The 23,453-nt window shown below is 56.4% G+C and overlaps 1 protein-coding gene across 3 annotated transcripts in view; it reads right to left on the bottom strand.

Moving 5' to 3' along the window:
* Positions 1–2,619: 2,619 nt before the first annotated feature.
* Positions 2,620–23,453, bottom strand: part of RAB11FIP4 (RAB11 family interacting protein 4) — a 116,780-nt gene continuing 95,946 nt past the window's right edge. For all 3 annotated transcript variants that reach the window (XM_012739165.2, XM_012739215.2, XM_075994335.1), the window contains 12 exons: positions 16,687–16,916; positions 12,253–12,447; positions 11,527–11,661; positions 11,173–11,208; positions 10,402–10,501; positions 10,057–10,160; positions 8,872–9,012; positions 6,774–6,855; positions 5,773–5,910; positions 5,541–5,696; positions 4,219–4,362; positions 2,620–3,124 (listed from right to left, as the gene is read on the bottom strand). In XM_012739165.2, coding sequence (XP_012594619.1) covers positions 3,008–3,124; positions 4,219–4,362; positions 5,541–5,696; positions 5,773–5,910; positions 6,774–6,855; positions 8,872–9,012; positions 10,057–10,160; positions 10,402–10,501; positions 11,173–11,208; positions 11,527–11,661; positions 12,253–12,447; positions 16,687–16,916 — 1,578 coding nt within the window. In that variant the 3' untranslated portion in view covers positions 2,620–3,007. The remainder of the gene's footprint in view (positions 3,125–4,218; positions 4,363–5,540; positions 5,697–5,772; positions 5,911–6,773; positions 6,856–8,871; positions 9,013–10,056; positions 10,161–10,401; positions 10,502–11,172; positions 11,209–11,526; positions 11,662–12,252; positions 12,448–16,686; positions 16,917–23,453) is intronic.

Here is a 23,453-nt window from a genome sequence, read left to right as displayed (position 1 = left end):
AATGCTCCAGTTAAAAATAAAACAACCTAGGTCTAGCTCTGGCCAATTCAAAGTTAAAAAGAAAAAGAAAACGTTTTTACTAGAACTTTCTTATACCTTCCCACGGAATAGGGACTAGCTGGGCCAGAAGGCGCTTCATTTTCTATTAGACACTGTGTATAAAGCTCACTTGATCGTTCAGCTAATTTTGTTTGGCTTCCAGCTGAATGCAAGGACAGCTTGGTGTCACGTAAAATTCGAGTCTCCTACAGAAACCCTTGCCTCACCTAAAAAAAAAAACACCTCTAGACCTCAGACTAGTTACTGCTAATCCCTACTTGGTAGGGTTGCTGGGTTTAGCAAATACAAACAACAAAAACAATGAAACACCCCCCCCCCCAGCTACCCAGTTAAATTAGTATCACCTGGGAGCACCTCAATTCCATGCCTGGGCCACACCCACACTGATTAAACCAGAATGTCTGAGGATTCAGGCCCAGCCATCAGAATTTTTAAAAATCTCCCCATTTGAAATATGTCCCAAGGATTGGGTGGAACAGAATGATTTGCTGTTTATCTGAAACTCACATTTAACTGGGCACCCTATGTCCCATCTCTTGCAGCCCCACGACTGAGATAAGAGCGGAAACACGGGAATAGGGCAGGCTCCCTTCCACCACCCAAGGCTCAGGGGCTCTGTGGCTGCGACCCCTCGCCATCTGCGCCCGCCCGCCCCAGGCAAGCTTTCAGGCTCACGGAAGAGCATGCTTTTGTAAGAAATGTGTTCAGGCTGAAGAAAGAAGGCTGGAGTTGACTTGAGGGTGTGCTACACCTGGAATTCAGTCCCTTATTTAAAAGCCAGCCCTCCTCCTCCAAGAAGCCTCTTTGGCACCGCGCCAGGTCTGCCGACCCGGTGCTTCCTCCAGAGTCCGTTCCCGTGGCGCCCTCTAGAGGGAGGAGCCAGCAGGACGGACGCCACAGGCTGACAGCCTTTCCCCGCCCCCTTTCCAGCCGCAGGGATTCGTCCCCACGTTGTGACTCTGTGACTCGGGCCTCTGCAGCCCTCGCTAGAATTCCACGCCAACCCAGCCTGAGAGCACAGTCCATTTTACATATACAATACTCCCCCCCAGGGCTAAGCCCCCACAGACCAGGACCCTGACTTGACTGGCCTCTCCCTAGGACCCCCCCAGCATAAAACCCAGACCAAACCTGCATCACAATTTGTCTTCTTCCTTATAGTTGTGGCCATTCCTTCCTATGAGCAAATTCTCAAGAGACCCACTCCTCATGCCTTCTTTCTCTGCCCGCTTCTCAGACCCTCGGGGGGGTGGGGGTCAAGGAGACCAGCGTCCTAAGGGGTTGGGGGACTCCCCAAAGACCCACCCCCTTGAGCACCTTCCTGGGGTGGGTGGCTCCAGAGTCCTGGGTCAGACCAGTACAATTCCAACACTTGCAGCACGAAACAAATCCCATACTATATGATTGAAAAGAAGTCACGAAATCCAACAAAAGCACAAGTTTCCTGGAATGGGATGAAGACTGGTTCTGGCCGCAGTCCTGCCTTGGCCAAGCAGGGAACACACCCAAGTCCCCTCCTCACCCCACCGCCCTCTGTCCTCTGCCTACTCCCCTCCATGCCCCTGCCCGACATGCCCAGCCTTCCTCCTGACACTAGATGTGCTCAAGAAAACAAGAATTTCAGGGGGGAGAAAATAAGACCACAAATGTTTATATACACTTGGGTTAAAGAAATGAATCACAAGCCATATAAAATTGAGATACACTGGAAAACTCTTAAGGAAAGTACCATATCTACTCCCAGCCGTCTAGAACAAAAGATCCCATTAAAAACCATAGTGTGACTTCACCGTGCGTCACACGGATGGAAGACTAAGGTTTCCCTGCAACTTTCCCAGCCGGCCCCCAACCTGCACGGCATGGGCTCCCCTGGCTGAGAACCAAATGCAGGTGTGTTTCCAGGGGCTGGACCGATCGGGCCTTGCTGCTGCCTGAGAGGAGCCCCGGGCACGGATCTGAAGCCCAAACCCAAGGCCTGGTGCCACCAGGGTGCGTGGAGAACCGAGAGGGCCAGCCAGGCGAGATGCAGCCGTGGGGAAGGAAACTGACCGGAATGGGAGCTGGGCTCCTCCCCGCAAAATCTCTTTGGTTGCCCAATGTCAGCACCTGCCTTAGACTCCCTTGTCCCACAATCTTCTTTTTCTCCCTCCTTTGTATCACTTCATGTCACACCCAAATGAAGGCTGCTTATTTTTCACTGTCTTCAAAATAAAACAAAAACAGAAAGCGGGGTGGGTAAGTGGGCATAGGGGGAGTGCATGGAGAACTCTCCAGAATGAGGATGCCCCGTGCTAGCTCCTCTGCAGACCTGAGTCCCTTGGACACTGTGCACACCAGTCGCAGGGGGCTGCCGGCCGGGGCCAGGGCAGCTCAGGGAGGGCCGCTCCTCACGGCGCCCCCACATGCCCCCCTTCCTTCTCTCTGAGCTTGAACACCTGGGCTAGAAAGGTGGCCGGAGAGTTGGCAAGGACACAACTGTGGGCCATTCCAGCTCCTGGAGAAGATCACAATGTTGCTCCCACTCCCAGGGGGATCAGGGGTGGGGAGAAAGAGCCCGGCTCACTAGAGTGTATTTTAATCCTTATCCCCAGAGGTAGAATCATTTTATCCAGTACCTGAAACACAAGCTTCCAGTTCTTGATATTACAGTAACTCCTGATAGCAGACCTTGCCCCCTCCCACCTTCCAGAACCCTCTGACCCTTGCAAAGGGGCCACAAAGTGCATGGACAGCTACTGGTGCAGACATCACCCACAGCCACAGCCCCACACTCACCCCTGGCTCGTGCACACGGCCTCCCCACAAATACACCAGGACACGCAACGCACGGTGGCCAGAGATACATTTACAGTGTGAGTGTGAGGCCCGGCCTGGGCCTGCGTCCTCGGGCAGGGTCTGCCCCTCGGTCCCAGGGTCCTGAGGCTGCTCTGCAGCCAGCGCCCATGTCTCAGTGCTTGATCTCCAGGATGGAGGGGTTGTGGTCCAGGATGGCGAGGATAATCTTGTCCATGTACTGCCTCAGCCGGAAGTTGATCTCCTCCTGCTCCTTCAGGGCTTCCATTAGCTGAAGGGAATGAGAAGGACCAGTCAGAAATCAGGGCTGGGGGCCAGGCGCGGTGGCTCACGCCTGTAATCCTAGAACTCCAGGAGGCTGAGGCGGGAGGACTGCTTGAGCTGAGGAGTTCAAGACCAGCCCGAGCAAGATGGAGACGCCGTCTCTACTACAAATAGAAAGAAATTAGCCAAACAACTAAAAATAGAAAAAAATTAGCTGGGCATGGTGGCACGTGCCTGTAGTCCCAGCTACTAGGGAGGCTGAGGCAAGAGGATTGCTTGAGCCCAGGAGATTGAGGTTGCTGTGAGCTAGGCTGACGCCATGGCACTCACTCTAGCCTGGGCAACAGAGTGAGACTCTGTCTCAAAAAAAAAAAAGAGAAATCAAGGCTGGGGTGCGGGCCCAGCCCAGATTCCCGGGCTTGCAGCTGGCCAGGGCCCGATGACACAGGGCCTCAGGAGACGCTGGGCAAGGCAGGCCCCAGACCGACCTCAGCAATTGGGTGCCAGGACGGGAGTCCAGGGCAGTGGCCCAGCTCCATGCGGGGAGTGTTGGACATGCAGATGCCCGGGCCCTAGCCCCGAGATTCCGATGGAACTGGTTTGTGGAGGGCACCAGGGTGTTTGGAGGCCTGATCTTCATAATCACACCCCAGCATGGCAGAAAGAGCAGCCTCTGGCCCTGGAGAGAGCTGGGTCCCTCTCCTTCCCCAGGTGCGTGAGCCTGTGCTCCAGCTTCCCAATCTGTGACATGGACGTGTTTTCACAAAGTCTCAGAGCTCGTGATGTGCCAGTTTCCTTCCCTCTTGGTTTGGGGGAGGGGAGGCATAGCCTGTCTGGGCTCACATGTGGACGGAATCAACCAGCCAATCGGCACTTTTCTGGCAGACCTACACTCCACCCTGCTGCTGAACCGGGGCTCCTTTCAGCACGTGCGGAACTCAGATCTGACTTAACTTCTCCTGCAGCCACCGACCCCCGCAGCCACGGCCTCTGTCACTTGGAGTAGCTGCAGGCAGGACCCTCAGGCCAGTCCCTGGTCACCACGGCAAGTGGGGGGCCGGGGGCCCAGGCCCCAGAGCAAGCACGAGTGGACGTGATTACCTCGTCGCGTGAGGCCGTGTCTATTTCCGCAGCCAGGGACTGGGCTTTGGTCTGGGTGGCAAAGAGGTTCTTTGCTTCATAGAGGCTGAGGCTCAGGATCTGCCCGTTCAAGTCGTCGTTCTGATCCCGCAGCTTATGATTCTCCTACAGAGAGTGGGGTAGCGAGACATCAACCCCCAGAAGCATCCGGAACCCACTGGAACCCACTTCTCTGCACGCACTGTCCCCTGACTGCCACCAGCACCAAGTGCTCAGGTGTGCGCCACTGCCAGTGCAGGAAGCCGCAGATGCCGCGGCCTTCCCCGGCCGTCAGAGGGAAGGAGGGCCGGGTCCTGCTCTAGGGGCCTGGCGTCCCAGGAGTTCCCGGGATTCCGAGGAGGAGGAGTTACAGCCCCGCTCAGGGCGGCCACGTCTCCAGACAGGACCATGGCTCCTGGCCGTGTCCTCCTTCCTGGGGCCCTGTGTGGGGACATGGCCCACCTGGCAGCTCAGTCTCCGACACTGGCCCTCCCTGAAGGAAAGTGACGTTCTGGGGTCTCTGAGCAGCAGGTCAGCTCAGCTCCCCGGCTCCTCCTGCGGCCGGGCTCTGCAACCCTGCCCGGCGGGAGCTGTCACTCTGGAGCTCAGCTGACCCCGAGGAGCTCTGCCCAGATCCCGTGCCCAGCCCCAAGCTCCAGCTTTTGCCTGAAGGCCCCTAATGCTCACGCCTGGGACCTTGGGAACCCCCTCCAAACCCAGAGGCGGCTGGGGTTTCAGGATTGCCATGGAAACACAGCCACCAGCACCTCCGCCTGGGTGGAGCAAACTCAGAGATGCAACTTACACTGCAGTCTTGGGCCTGCAGGGTCGGCTGAGCTGACACTTCGCCCAACACCACTCCCTCCCCGCCTGGCCGCTGCCCCTTTCTGACCCCGCTCCCCACCCCCGGACCCCGGACTGGTCTCCAACTAAGGGAGTGCGCCTGGGAACTGCTTGAAATGAAATCTTCCTCCTGGGAGAGCCCAACACAGCCAGGCACTCACGTGCAGCTGGGTCGTCTCACTCTCCGCCCCGAGCACCAAAGACAGGAGTCCACAGTGTCTCTTTCTTTCTAAGGACACCAGGGACAGATCCCGGGACTTCCACCAGACAGAGCCTACAGGCAAGTGGCTTCACCTGAGCTGTGAAATGGGACAGCCCTGACAATCAGGCTGTCAAGGAGCAGACGGGGACGTGGGTGGGAGGGGTGCTACAGCTCTGGGCTCCCCGGAAACCGTGGTCCCTGCCCAGGAAACCCACACGGCCGGCCTGGCCACCTCGCCCCGCTGGCCACAGGCTCCCACCTGCTTGAGCCGCTTGACCTCGTGCTCCAGCTCCACCTCGCGGGCCCTGGCGTTGAACTCGCCCAGGCCAGACGCGCTGCGGCCCCGGCCCGGCCGCTCGCAGTCCAGCTTGTACATCTGCAGGTGCTCCAGCTCCTTGCGCAGGTCCTCGATGAGCTGCGAGCGAGAGGGGCCGGTTGGCGGGGGCAGGGACGCCGGAGGGATCCCCGGTGCCCTCCGGCCCGGGACCCACCTCCTGCGTCGCCTCCCGCTCCTTCTGGAACTCGAGGCGGTTCTGACGGAGCTTGTCCATCATGCGCTTGTACAGGTCCATCTCGTCCTTGAGCCGCAGGCTGGTGTCCTCCAGCCGGTCGGACATGCGCTGCCGCTCCTGGAGCCGGGGAGACGCGGTCAGGGGAGGGGAGTTCCCAGAGAAGGCTCGCTATGCCCCAGGGACTTCCCTGGGGGTTTGACTGGCCACCTCCACATGGCAAATGGACAGTCAGACCAGCTCCCTTGGACAGAACCCTCCAAGTCGTGGCTTAAAGAAATGGCCAGGCTGGGCACCGCAGTGACTCATGCCTGCAATCTCAGCACTTTGGGAGGCCGAGGTGGGAGGACTGCTTGAGGCCAGGAATTCGAGACCAGCCTGGGCAACCTAGTGAGACCCCATCTCTAAGATTAAAAAAAAAAAGAAAAATTAGCCAACTGTGTTGGCACATGCCTGTAGTACCAGCTACTCAGGAGGCTGAGGCAGGAGGATCCCTTGGGCCCAGGAGTTCGAGCCTGCAGTGAGCTATCATTGTACCACTGCACTCCAGCCTGGGTGACAGAGCAAGACCTTGTCTCTAAAACAAAAATTTTTTATGTTAAAAAAAAAAAAGAAAAAAGAAATGGCTAGGACTCCTATGAGTCTAGAAATACAGCTAGAAAAAACTCAGGCCTCTGAAGTCCTTCAACAATGCTAGATAGAGTCTGAACAGTGTTAGCTTGAATAGAAGCTAACCCTCTTTCTTTCTCTTTTAAGAGTATAATTTTCCTCCATTGTGTAAGGAAATACATTCACCATAGAAAACTTAGAAAATCAGAAATACATAAACACAAACTGTTATTCACTTTTTCTTTTTTTTTTGGCAGGACAATTTTTTAGAATCTCAGAAACTATTTAATATAAACTAAACCCACCCCACCAACCCCCAATGGCCAACATTGCCTCTCTGTGCATGTGGCTCCAAGCCTGCACCTGCTGCTCACCTCGTCTAGTTTCTCTGTTTGAGACTTTAGCCGAGTCACTGTCGTCCTAAGTTCTGTATTTTCTTCCTCCAACTGCTGCACCCTGGGGAAGGGAGAACAGAAATCTCAGAAATCTCATAAATCTGGAATGGAGATGATCTCACAAGGGGTTGACAACCTACAGAGATTCTCTGCTTCCTGGAAGAGAGAAGGCACCAGAAACCAACTGAGAGAAAGACAGACAATATGAATAGTTTTCCCAAATGATAAAATAGCCTTGAGCTTCCTGTCAGCCATGGCAAAATAGTAAAGACACTGAATTCGCATTCTTATTTTTTTGATTAAAAAAAATACATTCATTTGTAAATAAGAATGTAAGATGCTTCTTGCATACATTCTTGGAATCCTGAAACAACCCTATGGGGGGATGTTTTCCTGCTAGAGGGAGAAATGGTCTTCCTGTGGCTGTCTGTGACTGGGGCCCTCCTGTGAGAATCCACATTCATTCTCCCGCCCCCGGCACCTCATCCAGAGCTCTTCTTCTCTCTGGGAGCTCATTGCAGCTGCCTGACGTCCACAGGCATTGCTTCCAACATAATGATCCTCTGACGCTGGCACCCACAAAGGGCCGTCCTAAAGAGATTCCATGAGAAGACAGAGCCCAGGCACTCAAGTTGGTTTCAAATGAGCTGAGAAGAGGTGCAGGTGAACTGGGCTGTCCGTGGCACCAGAGCTGTGCAGGGTCATTTCTGGCACCGACCCCTGCAGAGCATCCTCCTAATCTCCTAACCCTGTCACCTCCTCCTTCTTGCAGGGATGGCTCCTGGGCCTCCCATGCTCCCGGCTCCCCAGGAGAGGCCCTCAGGCCAGGGACAGAGAGGAAGGTGGCCTCGAGCAGGTGGATATGGTGGACACTAAAGCATACTATGTGACTCTGAGAATGCCATCTGCATATTCTACATGAATGGCGCCCCCTGGAGGTGTGCAAGGGACACGGGCTAGGAGACAGTCCCCGAGGGTTGGCTTTTTCTGGGCTTTGTCTTCTGGCTCACACTCATGCTGTCTTTTTCCATCTCCCATGTCCCAGCCATTTCTCATGGGCCAGCCGTCAGAAGCAGGTTAAGAGTGGCCACCCCTAGTGAGGTACCAGGCTCCACAGACAGGTGCCAAACCGCAGCTTCAAGAACACACATGTCAAACTGTAAAACCAACTTTCCCTGGTGAGAAAGTTAACAAAGCAGGGCTCGGGCTCAGGGGACCTGGGAAGTCCCCTCCCAGCTGCACAGGGGGTGCGGCCACCTGGCAAGGAGGCACCTGCTGCAGAGCCTCGAGGTGCAAGGTGGGAGCCCATCACACTGCCATCTGGGCAGCAGCCCACCCGCCCCCAGGGCAGAGACGGGGGGCCCGGGGCCTGAGAAGCGTGGGGCAGCTGTCCTTCCCGCCAAGGGCCCGGCAGCCTTGGGCAGCAGTAGGCAGCACTGGGCACTGTCACAGCCTCGCCCGTGTGCAGCGTCCTGATGTGTGTCAGCCCACCCACCCTCACATTCGCTGTGTGACAGACGGGGACAGGACAACAGAAAGACGCTGACACAGTATGTCCACGGTCACGGAGCTAATGGGTGACCCATCCAGGTTCCTGTACTAAGGCTGTCCCCCACCCTCCTGCCAGAGGTTTGATGGTGAAGCCACAGGTACCCCGGGCACAGGGGCCCATGGCAAACACAGGCCCTGGGGCCCAGGCTCAGTCGCCAGGCTCAGGGAGAACCGACAGCAGGGGGAGCTCCAAGCCTGGACATCAGACCCAGCCCTGGAATCCAGCCAAGACCATTTCTGTTACTGATTCCCTCGCGGGTAAGCATTTATGTGTGGTTTCCTTTACCTAACATGAACAATGCTCCTATGAACATGCTTTCGTATACTTCCTAAATAATACAGCCGTGAGAGTTTTAAGGGATTAAAAAGTAGAACCGTTAGAACATGAGGCTTTCCCTCGGCCTCAGTTTTCCCAATCTATAAAATGGGAATGGCTCCCGCCCCCAGGGCTGTCCCAGGAGTGTGAGGGTGTCTCCAAAGGGCAGGAGCATCAGGAGGAAGTCCCGGCAGGGTGAGTGGGGCCCACCTGGCGTTGAGCAGCTCCACCTCGGTGGTCTTCTCCCGCTCCAGCTTGCTGTAGGCCTCCCGGTGCCGCCGCGCCTCCTCCTCCAGCGTCTGCTCGGCCGTGGTCTCCTGATCCTTCACCATCTCCTCCAGCTCGTGCACCCTGGGGACCGCGCAAGGGGCAAGCTCCGTGGCCTGCGTCATCTCGCCCCAACCCAGGCTGTGGCACAGAGAGCCGTGGGGCCCGAGATCCTGAGTCACTAACACGCCCACGAAGGGAGGTGGCGGTGAGTTTGACAGGCCTGTCCCTGCCTAGGGACACCGAGACATCTAAAGAGAAGCGTGTCAGTCATACATGCCATGGAGGGGCAGACCCGGCAGTCAGTCGGTCCAGAGGGCAGCGAGGCTGCACCCGAGAAGGTGGGACGCTCAGGGTGGCACAGGGAGGGACAGCCACAGCTAGAGGGAGCAGCCTTGGGTCCCACATCTTTTCGCTCTGTTCCTTCCTGGCCAGCACCCTCCCATTGACAAGCCAGCTTACTGGGCACCCTGACTCCAAAATAGGCATATCCTGGCTTGTGGCTCAAGCCTGCCCCAGACCTGGGAGGGGCCAGGCCCCCCTGTGGATGTCAGAACCCCATGACTGGCAGCCTGGTGGGTACAACGGTCTAAGGTACATCTCACTAGCAACAGTCCTTCCAAGAGCTGACCTTTATGGGGTGCACAAAAAGGCCCATCTTTGGGATCTACAAGGTAGAGGGCCAGATCCAAGGCCAGGACAAGTCCACCAAGTTTCACGCTGTCTGGTGAGGACAACTAAGCTCTGCACTCACTGCTGTACTGACAGGCTCACGCTGGCCTGTCCCTCTGCAAGCTTGTCCCCAGGGAAGTCAGGCTCTCTTCACTGCATGACAGCCAGACAGTGGAGCCCAACTCCTGTCTTAGACCCACTCTGGGGCTGCAGACCTGGAGGCTGGAATCCAACAGGCCAAGAGTCAAGGTCAAGCTCCAGCCTATCTCCCTGTCCCTAGAGGCCTGTCCTCCCAGGCACCTTGCTTGGGCCGGACGTGATGAGGGGCTGATGCATCACAGACCCTCAGAACTGGAAAGACACGAGGTTACCTCCTCTGCTTCCCTTAGCAGGAGGGACAGCCCTTTCTTCCCCAGAGTCCCAGCCAAGGCCCCAAAGCCAAGGCCCCGGCCTCACCTGTGCACCAGCTGCGTGTTCTCCTGCTTCAGCTTGCTCTTCAGGTCCCCGTTGGTCAGGCTGTCATTCTCCAGCTCTGTCACCTTTTTTTCCAGGAAGCTCACCTGCAGGAGGGCAGGGAGGGGTGGGTACAGAAGACCTCTAAGGCCACAGGACTGAGAACCTCGAAGCTGTGAGGTTCACAACCAGGACCTCCAAACATGGCCATGTACGAAGGGAATGGTCACATGTGGCGGGGGTGGGCCCACGTGACTGGGGCCGCCTGCCCAAGTCCCCAGACAGCAGCCGAGCACTCCCACCAACCCTGGGGGCATGCACCCATTATGTCCCTGCCCCAGCCCCCACCTTCTCTGTGATGTCATTGTCACAGGAGTCGATGCTGTCCCGAAACAGGTCCTCCGTGCTGCCGTTACTGCTGCTGAAGTTGCTGTTGTGCATGAGCTGCCTGCAGGGAGGGGGACCTGGCTGCAGAGGCCTCCAGAGACGGGGGTCCCACGCAGGCATGGGCTGGGCAGGCACTCACTACCCCAGGGGCCTGCCAGGAGTCCCTTTAGGGAGGCTGCCCTCACTCAGCCGAGGAGGAGAGAGCCTGACCTGAACCCAGCGACCGTATCGCTCAGAGGACAGCAGGTGGGCCGCGACAGCCCCGCTGAGCCCCTGGCAGACACGGCCGATCAGTCATAGCTCTTTCCTGCAGCCTCAGAACCCACTTCAAGCCAGCTTCCCGCCGGCAGCTGCCTGGCGACCTGAGCTGGCACTGGAACCCAGGGACACTGCCTTCCCCAAGCCCCGACATGGGCCAGCGCCCAGTCTGCAGAAGAACCAGAGCCGGAGCCCCTCTGTCCCAGGGCGTCGGCAGGGCTTAACTGGAGCAGAGCGACCTGCTCCTGAAGTCCAGGCGGCCAGCGGTTTGAAGATGCTGCCAGGAAGGGGCAAGGGGTGGCGGGGCGGGGTGGAGCCTGGCTCCTCTCTTCCAGAAATGGACGCTTCGCCCACTCGGCCACACGCGGGGCACCGGCTGGGTCTGGGCTGCTGGCGGGGAGCCCTGGCCTCCTGGGCGGCAGGGGCACAGTTAACGGGGAAACACTCAATCTGCCCTCCCCAGAGGGGGCGTACCGTCCGAAGGCCGTGCTGGAGATCTTTCGGTTGGGGCTAGGGAGAGAGAGAGAGAGGAGACGGTCAATGAACCGAGGGGGCTCTCGTCTGCTTCCTTATTCTGTCCCAGCTGCAAGACATCAAGGTACAGGATGACCCTTTTCCCTCGCCCTGCAGGGAATGTGCTAATCAGCTTGGTCCCGAAAGGGAGCAAGCAGCCTCACTTCCTGCTGCAGAAAAAGCCAGAGTAGGGTCAACCCTACTCCGAGTGAGAGCTCACTGCCAAGGCAGAGCGGGGTGCCTTGTCTGCTGCTTCTCCAGATCGGCCCTGGCCTCTTGCACCCCCCGCCCCCCACTGCACCCCGCAGGCCTCACCTGTTGGCCTTCAGGGTTTTCAGCCGGGCTTCCAGGTCGCTCAGCAGGTTGATTTTCTTGCGGCACTGAGAGCAGTACACGTCCAGCAACCCGCTGTTGTAGGCGTGCCGCATTTTCCTGGGCGTCTGGCCCGCACTGATTCGTGACAGGGAAAGAAGCCACCTCAACTGCTGTCCAGTCTGGTGCCCTAGCCCACCCTGCTGACCTGACTTCACTTGACCCCCTAATACCTGCCAGACTTGGGGTGGGGAGGGGCAGGTAGTGAAAACACAGCCACCCAAATCATCCCTTCTCCAACGCTCTCAAAGAGGAGCAGCCTGAGTTGTACCCATTTAACAGGCGAGGCAAACTGAGAGCAGATGTCAGAGTCAGGGATGCCTCGGGTGGGTGAGACGGTATCAAGGGGGTCACTTGGAAGGGCTCTTCGATGCTGAGGTTCTAAGAGGAGAGACAGCTCCGATCTCCTTCCCCCTCCCCCAGTCTGCAGGCTCCCTGGTCAGTTATAATTCTGTTTCTTTCCCCAGGCTGGAGGAGGGGAGGAGGAGCCCCTGACCCCCAATCAGGATGCAAAGGCAGCACCCCCAACCCCGAGGAGAACCCACACAGCTCAGGACAGAGGAGGGACAGTCAGAGCAGGACCCGGCTCGCCTGGCCCCGCAGCATGAGGCTGGATTGCCCCTGCCACTTTCCCCAGACCCTAAACGCCATTCCAGACCAAGGGGCCACCTGGAGGACACCGAGGACCCCAGGTCCGAGTAGACGTTGGTCCTGGTCTCATCGTCAGGGCAGGGGCTGCTGGGGGCGCAGTCCCCGTCGTCCCCCTCCCCGTAGTCCTCAAACTGCTCCTCGTTGCTGATGAGCGAGGCAGTGGAGTGTGTGGAGAGGTCCGACGTCGTCATGGAGGGCGTGTGGCCCAGCGACCTGGGGGGGCGGACAGCGCCTGTGTCAGGAGGACTCACGGGGCTCCACCCTCGGCCCGTGGTGGGGAGACCGGCCCGGCCTGCCAGAAGGCCGCTCCGCACGACAGATTAAATTTGTGCCTCTTGGCCTGTTGTAAGCACACTTTGGGGACGCCAGCTAAGGGGAAACATCTCACCGCACAAACCGGTTCTGCAGAGACATTCAAACCAGTACCACCCTATTGGTAACCTAATTTATTTAGCTACCGGCTAGATCGAATCATAGTTTCTAAAGTATTAAGACATTAGTAAATTAAATTATTAAATTATGGCATATTAATTAGCTGAAGGGTTTGGGAAAAATATGACCATAATGTGGAAAGATGAATACAAATAAAAAGTTGGATTCAAAATGTTAGATACAGGCCGGGCGAGGTGGCTCACGCCTGTAATCCTAGCACTCTGGGAGGCCAAGGCAGGAGGATGGCTTAAGGTCAGGACTTTGAGACCAGCCTGAGCAAGCGCGAGACCCCGTCACTGCTAAAAATAGAAAGAAATTATCTGGACAACTAAAAATATATAGAAAAAATTAGCCGGGCGTGGTGGCGCATGCCTGTAGTCCCAGCTACTCGGGAGGCTGAGGCAGGAGGATCGCTTGAGCCCAGGAGTGTGAGGTTGCTGTGAGCTAGGCTGACGCCACGGCACTCTGTCTAGCTGGGGCAACAGAGCGAGACTCTTGTCTCCAAAAAAATAAAAATTAAAAAATAAAATGTTAGATACAGTAAGACTGAGTATAGGCGTCCCTTGGTATCCATAGGGACTTGGGGCCAGGACCCCCTCTCGATACCAAAATACACGGATGCTCAAGTCCCTTATGTGGAATGGCACAGTATTTACACAGACCCTGTGCACAGCCTTCCCTGTGCTTTTGATCACCTCTAGATTGCTTACAATACCGAACACAATGCAAACGCTATGTAAATAGTTGTTATCCGGGATTGTTTTTAATGTGTATTATTTTTTATCATTTTTTAATTGTCTTTTTCCAATATTAATCTACAGTTGGTTAGATCTGCAGACACAGAACCTGAAGATAAGGTGGGGGTGTGCTCATGAAATAGGAAAGTTCTATGTGGAATAAGAAAAGGTAGGAGACACAAATATTAAGGTGGTAAGAGGGCTTGGATTGGGGTGGTAGGTCATTTCCACCCATTCTTACTCTTCCTACCTTTTCCAAGTTTTGTTTAATTCACTTGGATACCCTTCATAATCCAATGAGGTTTTTAAGTAAATAACAATGAGGTGAAAAGTGCCTCCCAGTTTATAGAGATTTCCAGTCCAAGGGTGCCTAATCCCAAAGAACAGAGGCCGGAGACCGACCGGAGGCTCCAGGGCCTCTCCTGGGTGACCTGCAGTATGGGCTGTGATGTCCCAGAGGCTGCGCCCCATCTACAACCCAATGACAAGGAGAAGTACAACTCATGACCTGCCAAAACATAGCTTCCCCTTTAGTCACCGTGCAGTAATTTCTGTACATTATTACTCAGAAATTAGGATTTCCCCGGCCAGGCATGGTGGTTCACGCCTGTAATCCTAGCACTCTGGGAGGCCGAGGCAGGAGGATGGCTTGAGGTCAGGACTTTGAGACCAGCCTGAGAAAGAGCGAGACCCCGTCTCTACTAAAGATAGAAAAAATTAGCGGGGCATGGTGGCGCATGCCTGTAGTCCTAGCTATTCGGAAGGCTGAGGTAGAAGGACTGCTTGGCCCAGGAGTTTGAGGTTGCTGTGAGCTAGGCTGACGTCACAGCACTCTAGCCAAGGTGACAGAGCAAGACTATCTTAAAAAAAAAAAAAAAAAAAAGGCCGGTGCAGTGGCTCACACCTGTAATCCTAGCACTCTGGGAGGCCGAGGGGAGAGGATTGCTTGAGGTCAAGAAACCAGCCTGAGCAAGAGTGAGACCCCGTCTCTACTATAACTAGAAAGAGATTAATTGGCCAACTAATATACATAGAAAAAATTAGCCAGGCATGGTGGCGCATGCCTGTAGTCCCAGCTACTCGGGAGGCTGAGGCTGAAGGATTGCTTGAGCCCAGGAGTTTGAGGTTGCTGTGAGCTAGGCTGATGCCATGGCACTCACTCTAGCCTGGACAACAAAGTGAGACTCTGCTTCCAAAAATAAATAAATAAATAAAATAAAATAAAATAAAAAAGATTTCCTCAACCTCACTGAACCTCTGCACTCAATGGAAAACCTGAAACAGTAAAAGAAGTATGTAAAGCCGGGCGAGGTGGCTCACGCCTGTAATCCTAGCACTCTGGGAGGCTGAGGCGGGTGGATTGCTCAAGGTCAGGAGTTCAAAACCAGCCTGAGCGAGACCCCGTCTCTACCATAAAAATAGAAAGAAATTAATTGGCCAACTAATATAAATCAGCCGGGCATGGTGGCTCGTGCCTGTAGTCCCAGCTACTCGGGAGGCTGAGGCAGGAGGATCGCTTGAGCCCAGGAGTTTGAGGTTGCTGTGAGCTAGGCTGACGCCACGGCACTCACTCTAGCCTAGGCAAGAAAGTGAGACTCTGTCTCAAAAAAAAAAAAAAAAAAAAAGAAGTATGTAAAGGCAAGGCAGTCTTCTCAAACCATGCCCCCAGGGAACCCCAGTTTCTGTTTTCTTTTCTTTTTTGTTTTTGAGACAAGGTCTTGCTCTTTTGCCCAGGCTGCAGTGCAGTGGCATCATCATAGCTCACTACAGCTTCAAACTGCTAGGCTCTAGCGATCCTCCTGCCTCAGCCTCCCGAGTAGCTGGGACTACAGGTGTGTGCCACTACGCCCACCTAATGCTTAAAAAAAATTTTTTTGTAGAGATGGTGTCTCGATATGTTGCTCAGGCTGGTCTCACACTTCTGTCCTTAAAAAAGTGATCCTCCTGCCTTGGCCTCCCAAAGTGCTTGGATTACAGGCGTGATCCACCACGCCTGGCCTGGAGTCCCAGTTTCTATCTAAGGATCACGGTGGTAATGATGGGGTGTGTACTAAATAAAGAACAAGTCTCCCGGTACCTGGGCCACACGTTATTTATATAGTTATTTATCTGCCCCTAAGTTCCTTAGCGCTTTGGGTTAATTAATTAATTAATTAATCATACTCCTCAGTTCTTTCTCTTAAAATTTTGCTGACACTCTCTCAGTACCCTCTCCTGGCTTGTCTCCGCACAATCAGCCCCAGAAAACACTAGGAACAATCAAGTGGCAGATGATTAGCCACAGCATCAACAGGTCTGTCGTTCAGACCCCTGGTCCTTGGGTTGGCTGGACGCAGGCGCGGCTGAGGAACCGAGAACATCGTGACCCTCGGAACCACTTGCGTCTGAGAAGCCCTGCATTTAGAAAATGTATGAGGTCTCCGAGCCACATAAAATAAAAAAAATAAAAAAAAAAAAACCACACACAAAAAAATTGTCTTTTGAAGGCTGGAAATGATCAAAAGTTGTCAATTTCATATGGCTCAACCAATCCTGGAACCCCCTTCTCTTCCCTCTCTAGATCTCTAAGTCAGCCGTAACCACCACCTTCCTCTGATAGGGGACCCGCCACTCCAGTGGCCACGGCTTCCTCGGCCACGATGGTGGCACCTTCCCACTGGCCCACGAGCACTGTGTACCTCCAGAGCGCTAGTGAAGGCCAAAATGCAAGGGACACCCATCTGCCACCACCAATGTAAAAGACGGCATTACTTCACTGGAAAGTCATTTAGTTCTTAATATTGTTTTAAAATAACACTTCTGATTATGAGAGTCTATATTGATTATGACACAATCAATATAGAAAATATAGAACATATAAGCAGGTTACATGAGCGGTAATTAAAATGATCCATCATCCCACCATCTAGAAATAACTGCTTGTATTTTCTAGATTAATTTTTTTCTAGGCATTTCCAAATGTATAGGTAAGTGTTTATAACAAAGCTAAGACCATACTCCACTGACATCTTGGTAACCTGCTTTTTGGACACTAATTGAGATCATATATCCCCATGACATTAAACAGCCATTTAAAACTTGACTTTGCCCGGCTGCCTAAAATTCCATAGCTATCCCTACTTTTAAGCATTTAGGCTGCTTAGAATTTTTTGCTTTTGGGAATATCCAAGACACTAATGCCCGTGACACACAAATCCTGAGCGCGTCTCGTGTTTATTTCCCTCCAAGAACCACGTTTCTGGGCCCAGAGGTGCATAGCAAGCCCCGGACAGTTCCAACTCACTTGTCCTCTGGCAGAAACAGGGCCCCGAGCCCCCCGTCCTTCTCCTCGGCAGGACTCCCGACGGAGCCCTCCAGGCTCTGGGCGCTCTCTGTGGGGCTGTCCATGTCTGATTCCTGGGGCCCCTCGGGCGGGGCCAGCGTCATAGCCTCCTCCTCGTCCTGGGGAAAGAAGCCGGGCTCCCCGGGGATGAGCTCGCCATCAGCATATGTGGGGCCCGCCACCTCACTGCCCTGGGAAAGACAGAGGGGCAGAGTGAGTGAGGCCGCCCCTCCCCTCCCCACGGCAAGAACTGTCAGCAGGGCCGGGGATGGCAGGTGCCAGGGTGCAGGGAGGCCCAGACCCCAAGTATGACCACGCCCGGCAGGTGATGAGTCTCGGGGACCTCTCACCCTGGCCGACTCTTGAGAGTCCAGTGAGTGAGGATCCAGGACTCTCAGGAACGGCCATCCACGAAGGAGGGCCACAGCCAGGCCACCCTCGTCATTCGGGGCACCTGGTCAGCACCTCAGAGCCCCCATCACGACGTCTGCACAGGAAGCCAAAGCCTGGGTTCTTGGTGATCCAAATGAAGGGCACATTCACATCGAATGGCCTTCGAGAACCTCCCTGACCCAGGTGAGTTTGATGCGACAGAGTACAAGGGAGGTGCACAGCTGGGGACCCACCCTCCGTGACCCTGGGCACGACACGGAACCTCTCTGAACCTCAGTTCTCCCCTGGGTAAATCAGGAATGGCAACGGAATCTTGGGTCACTGTGTCAACTAAGTGTGTTATTTCACGTTAGCACCTGGCACGGTAGCACCTTGATGAATAAATCCCGGCCAGAGAATGGGACGCTAGCTCAGGGAGCAAGAACACCAGGCCTTTGGCTTCTGTGCTTTGGGCCGGACCTGCCCATGCTGGGTCCAGTGCCCAACACGCTGCCTGCACCATGACAGTGTGCAACAAAGATGTGCCCGAGCCTTCTGCTAAAACCATCTGATAGAAGAGCTCTCTCTCTGGCTTCGTTCACAGTGTACCCCAGACTGAGGGGCAGCTCTTCAAAGGCCATTTCTTGGGGCCACTTTGCCTCTGGAAAGGTAGGTACATCCCGGGTGGCACTGCGTCTACCTGTTCCCATCTGAGCTGTCAACCTGTTCCCAAGGTTCTCTGGCGCGCTCCTCGGCTAGGGCTGGCGGGCAACCCCATTAAAGTCCTCGGCCCCAGGACTACAAGAACGGTAACAGGAACAAGGGCTGCGAAAAGTCTCTGGGAGTCTCAGACAGCAACAGGCTCAGGGACGTCTGAGGAAGCTGCTCAGTGACAGGCTTGAATGTGCCTATCCAGACACGTGCAGCCGTTGGTGTGTGGGTGGTCCTCCTGGGGATCCGTCCCCCCAGGACATCCCTGGGCTAAGAAGAGCTGGCGACCAAGGAGCCTGGCTCCCGCCTGTGCCGGGACTCAAGCTGAACACCAGACGGACCAGTAAGGTTGGCACCAGCCAGCCAGGCCCCCAGCCACAGAGAGGCTGTGCCCTGAACATCCCCCTCTGGTGTTCCCAGGGCCCTCTCCACCTTGAGGTCTCTAATCTGATCACATGGCTCCCGACCCATCAGATCTCAGCCACAGCCTGAAGCTGCATCCCGACAGAAACAAATGGAAACCAACGTTACTGAGCAGCCACCAAAGTCCACAAACCGAGCCGAGAGGTAACATATTATCCTATTTGCGCTTTATGACAACTCCCAGGACGGCTACTATGAACCCCATTTTACTGATGGAGAAACTGAGGCGCAGAGCGCAGCCTGCCAGAAGCCCTCCGGCCAGTATGTGGACAGCCTTGGCTGCCTCCAGCTGCTGCACGCTTGGTTCCATTTATCAAGATGCCGCCTACCCACCATTCATTTCCAAAGCCCAGGGAGACGACAGGGAAAGCACAGTGTGCAGGGATGTATTGCTATTAATAATTATGACACCCCAGTGCTGCTCCTAACGCAGCAACCTTCACACCCACCCGCTGCCCAGCCCAGAGGAGGCTCGGGTTAGCGCACAGATGCCCGAGCACAAACAAGGCAGGAGGGAGACCAGAGAACGGGTTCCTGGAGGAGCAATACACCTGGTCTGGTCCTTTACCTGGCCATGAAGAACTGCCAGTTTGTCACCGTCCTGGCCACAGGGGCAGGGGAAGTTCTTGCCTGCTCTGCGGCTCACAGGAGAGTCGGCCACTGGGCAGTGAGTGTTTCTGCTGGTCTTCACCATAGCCCTATGAGCTGGGCCTCCTGGTCCCCTTTTTGTAAGTGAAGGGCCTCGCCCGGGGCTGTGTGGGAGTTAGCCACAGGGTAGGGACTGGGACCCCACTGTGTCACCAATGCCCGCCTTGAGAAGGCTGCGGCCCAGGGGCTGCCAGAGGCAGGCAGAGTGCCACGTGGAGGCCAGCGTCTGTGCTCCTCAGGTGTCCAGCCTGGCCTTTGGCCAACCTGAGTTCGGCTCGCGGGACACCAAGATACAGAGGCTGAGTATATGCCAGGCGCTCTGCCGCACAAAAACGCTCAACGCACACGTGCAGTGGGGACTGTCCACCCCTCCCACTGGACGCCCCACAGCAGCATCCTGACACTCCTGGCAGCTGGCCAAGCCCCTGCTGGGACGGAAAGAGCAGCTTCCAGTAGCTTGTCTCAGCCACAGGCAGGGCGGGAGGGGCACAAGGGTCCTGCCTTCCCAACAAGGCCACCCTCTCCCGCGGCAGACCGTCAGCTGTGACCGGGCAGAGCCCAGGTCATCCTGGCCCTCGTCCGTCTCACGCACGCCCCGCACAGCGCACAACAGCCCCGTGAGCGTGCCGTGAGTGCACGGGGCAGACTCAGGACACCTGGGAGGATGAGGCCCAGTGCGGGAGGGCAGCTGCCAAGGGAACCACCCCAAAGCCAGGCTGCGACACGCCAGCCGGGGGCCCCTCACCCGCCCCTCACTACATATCCCCCCACACACACGCACACACATACGTACATGCACACACATACATACATGCACACACACATACACACTCATTCCAGCTTCTTCCCTTAGAATCAGCTGCTCCCGACATTAACACCTTTTCATTCAACTCACAGTTGTTTACACAAGGCAAGGAAACTTTAATCGCAATTTCAAAACCATTTCTAGTAGTTTCCTCCCTAAATTCAAATAGTATAAAAATAGCTATAAGAAAGTGACTGTAGGCCGGGCGCAGTGGCTCACGCCTGTAATCCTAGCTCTCTGGGAGGCCGAGGCGGGTGGATCGCTCAAGGTCAGGAGCTCGAAACCAGCCTGAGCAAGAGCGAGACCCCGTCTCTACTATAAATAGAAAGAAATTAATTGGCCAACTAAAAATATATAGAAAAAATTAGCCGGGCATGGTGGCACATGCCTGTAGTCCCAGCTACTCGGGAGGCTGAGGCAGGAGGATGGCTTGAGCCCAGGAGTTTGAGGTTGCTGTGAGCTAGGCTGATGCCACAGCACTCATTCTAGCCTGGGCAGCAGAGTGAGACTCTGTCTCAAAAAAAAAAAAAAGTACACACACCTTGGTTAGCCTGGGACGGTACTAGTTTGTGCCTGAGAGCCCTGTGGTGACATCTGCCCTGGTCACCTGTGCTCCCCGCTGAGGGCCACAGTCCCTGGCCCTGCTCTGGGGTAGGGTCTGGGTGGAGCCCCCAGCTCCTCCTCCCACTGGGCCTGGAGGGAGTTGCTGGGGGTGGGAGTCATAGAGGGGTAGTCGTGGAAGGTGCCAGAAGAAGGTGGCCTACCCTTGAGTCACTATTCACTGGTCGGGAGAACTCACAGAGTCAGTCGTATTAGAGCCCTTGAGAGCCAGCTTTCTTCTTTTACATTCCTCAGATAAAGTTGCAGGACAGGGAGAACTTGTCCATAATAAAAATATTGCCCTCAGAGGGTTTCTAGGTGGCCTTGGACGCCGGCTTCCTGAGGCCGTGAGTCACCCTCCAGCCAGGCTGCATGGAGCCCCCGTCTTGTATGCTTGTGAGGAGGTCGGGGAGAGGACACTGGGGGACCCAGAGAGCTGCCTGCTCGCCCCAGCGACCGCACGGCTGTGCTCTCCAACCAGGGCATGTGAGGATGCCCACGCTGGACTGGGGCTGCTCTGGAGGCCTGGCTGGACTGGGGAGCAGGGAAGGGGCCTCCCAAGAGCTCGTGTTTCTAGGCAGCCAGGTGTCCCCGAGCAAGGCCTGTGCCCTGGCCAGCTCCAAGACCCCGCCCCTCAGAGTCCCCACATCCTGCCCGCTCCCTGGTGTGTGAAAAAGACCACCTAGTCACCATCCAGCGACCCTAGCATCGGGGACATGTCCAGGCCTGGAGCTTAATGCAGCCTCCTCAGGGTTTGCACAGAAAGGCTGTGCCTGGCATTTTGAGGGCCTTGAGGGAAGGGAGGGTGTCCTCAGGAGGCAGCGCTGGGCACGTGTGTGGGACAGTCTGACTCTCCAGGGCTCTGTCCCTCGGGACTCAGGACCAGCCCTGAGCACACAGCCCAATGGGGCACAGGGCCAGCCACCATGGGCCACATAGGCTTGGCTGGTACCGACCATCCCTGGCCTGTTCCTTCCACCTAGCTGAGGGGTCCTGGGGAGGAGCGAGACAGAGGAGATGCAGTGTGTCCCTCCACAAACCCCAGAACACCCCTCCCTGAGGTGAGGCTGGTGAGGGCCCGCCCTGGAGGCTGGCAGACTGGGCTTCAGTCCCCGCTGGCCTGCCACTTACCAGCTGTGTGACCTTGGGCAAGTGACCACCTCCCAGAGCCCCGGCTCCCCACCTACAGACCAGGGACGGTCACCTCTACCTCAGAGGCCACTCTAAGGGCCATATGCGACAACAAACACACCCCAGCCACCAGAGCTTGAGCTGTTCCTACGGCGTGTGGGTCCCTGGCCGGTCGGCCAGCAAGGTCCTGGACAGACAGGCAGCCAGGGGGATCCCCCCTCCCCAGAGAGGCCGGGCCTGGGGGATTATCCAAGGCCAGGGGTTTCTGGAGCGAGCTAGGAAAACAGGACGCAGCAGCCAGCGGCTCGGGCAGGGCAGGGCAGGCCCGCACCCGCTGCCACGTCCCCACCTTCACTTTTCCGACCCGTCTCCAGCCGGGGCTGGATAGAGCTGGCCGCAGCCGAAGTGGGAACCTGGAGGCACACAGCCTGCCTGGGGCCCCTCCAGCCCCGGGAGCCGTGTTCACCGCCAGCAGCCCCGAGTCACCCTTCCTCTGTAGGAAGTTGGCACGGGCTGAATTCAAGGCTGCTGAAAAGGCTGAGTATCAACACACGTGGGGGGCCGTCCGAGCCTCCGAGTGGCCAACAATGCCCCACTGTCCCTGCTTTCGGCAGGGGTGCGGCGGGGCCCAAACCTGATGGCTGCAGTCTGGTCCTCTCCTGCCCCCAATGCCCCCTGCGGGGAGCCTCTCACAGTTGCACACAGAGTGACCACATTTCCCCACTCCCTGCAAGAGAGGGGACAAGAAATGGGCAGCCACAGGGATTTCTGCACCTGAACCCCACTGGCCAGCACGGAGGGAGCACACGTGGGTGATGGATGAGTACAGGCTGAACCAAGCTGCGCCGCGGGACAGTGAGCCGGGAAGAGCCCAGCCACAAGCCCCCGGGGCCTGGGAACCAACCCCGGTGCGGTCACTGCCCGGCTGTGTGACCACAGGATGCACTGCTGAATTTCTGAGCCTCCTCTAGCAACAGGGATGGGAGCGTCTACCCGGCCGGGTCCTGGTAAGGGATCTAGGTCAATGCCTCGCACCGCCAGCGTGCTAAAACAAGGCAAAGAAGAGGGGGAGTCCCGCTCCACTCATAAGCCCTGTGGCCTTAGGCTTATGGAACTTCTTGCTGCCTCGATTTCCCCATCTATTAAATGGAGCTAACTATGATTAAAATGAAGCGGGTTAGGTTGGCCTATGTTCTAAGCACTTTACAGTCTTAGCACACACAGAAAGTGCTCAATAAAACTGACCTATTACTGTCACCATCATGTTGAAGGAGGACAACCCGGGGTGCTGCCCCGCCTCCCCCAGCCCCGGGAGAGGCTCCACCCCGGTGCCACGTGGGGCTGGAGGCCGGGTAGGCGCAGCTGCAGGCAGCCAGACGTCCCGAGTTCCGGGGCTGCCCTCCCAGCGTCCCCACCAGGGCACCTCCCGCCCACTCTCTTGCAAGGTCACCATGCATGTTAATTACACCCTTTAATAAGTGTTAAGATGACATGCCGCCTGGGGAAGGGCGTACAGGGAGCTGCGAGGCTCCGGCGCGTCCACCCCCAGCCCTGGCAACGGCTCCTCTCCCAAGGAGATAGCTCCGAGCCAGAGACAGCTCTGTGGGGACGAGGCTGGCGAGGCTGGTAAAAATAGCCTGGCGGGCACAGCCCGGCTCCCCTCCAGTGCCGCACCAGCAGGCACACGCGGAACGCCGCTGCCCGGAAGGTGCGTGCGGTGGCCGGGTGGACCCAAACCAAGCCCTGGTGGGGACGGGCCTGGCGGCTGCCCGGGCCAAGCCCACAACCAGGTCCCCCCAGCACGCTCCCAGCTGGCCGAGAGCCCAGGAGCAGACACGGCCCGGGGCAGGGTCTGCCCGGGGTCTTTCCACAGGTGGCAGAAGGTTCATTCGGCAAGAGAACTCGGGGTGGCGACACCCCCAGGGAAGAGGTGGAATGACCTGGGCTGGACCCCCTGTGGCCCACCATGGCTCGGTTGCTGTAGTCGTGGAAAGGTGGCGGTGCCAGAGAGTAGTAAGCGACCCAGGTTGTAACTACC

The sequence above is a fragment of the Microcebus murinus genome, chromosome 18, assembly GCF_040939455.1.
Source record: "Microcebus murinus isolate Inina chromosome 18, M.murinus_Inina_mat1.0, whole genome shotgun sequence".
In the NCBI taxonomy this organism is placed as follows: Eukaryota; Metazoa; Chordata; class Mammalia; order Primates; family Cheirogaleidae; genus Microcebus; species Microcebus murinus.
Note: the sequence above shows the minus strand (reverse complement) of the source record. Positions and strands in the feature narration are given on the sequence as shown.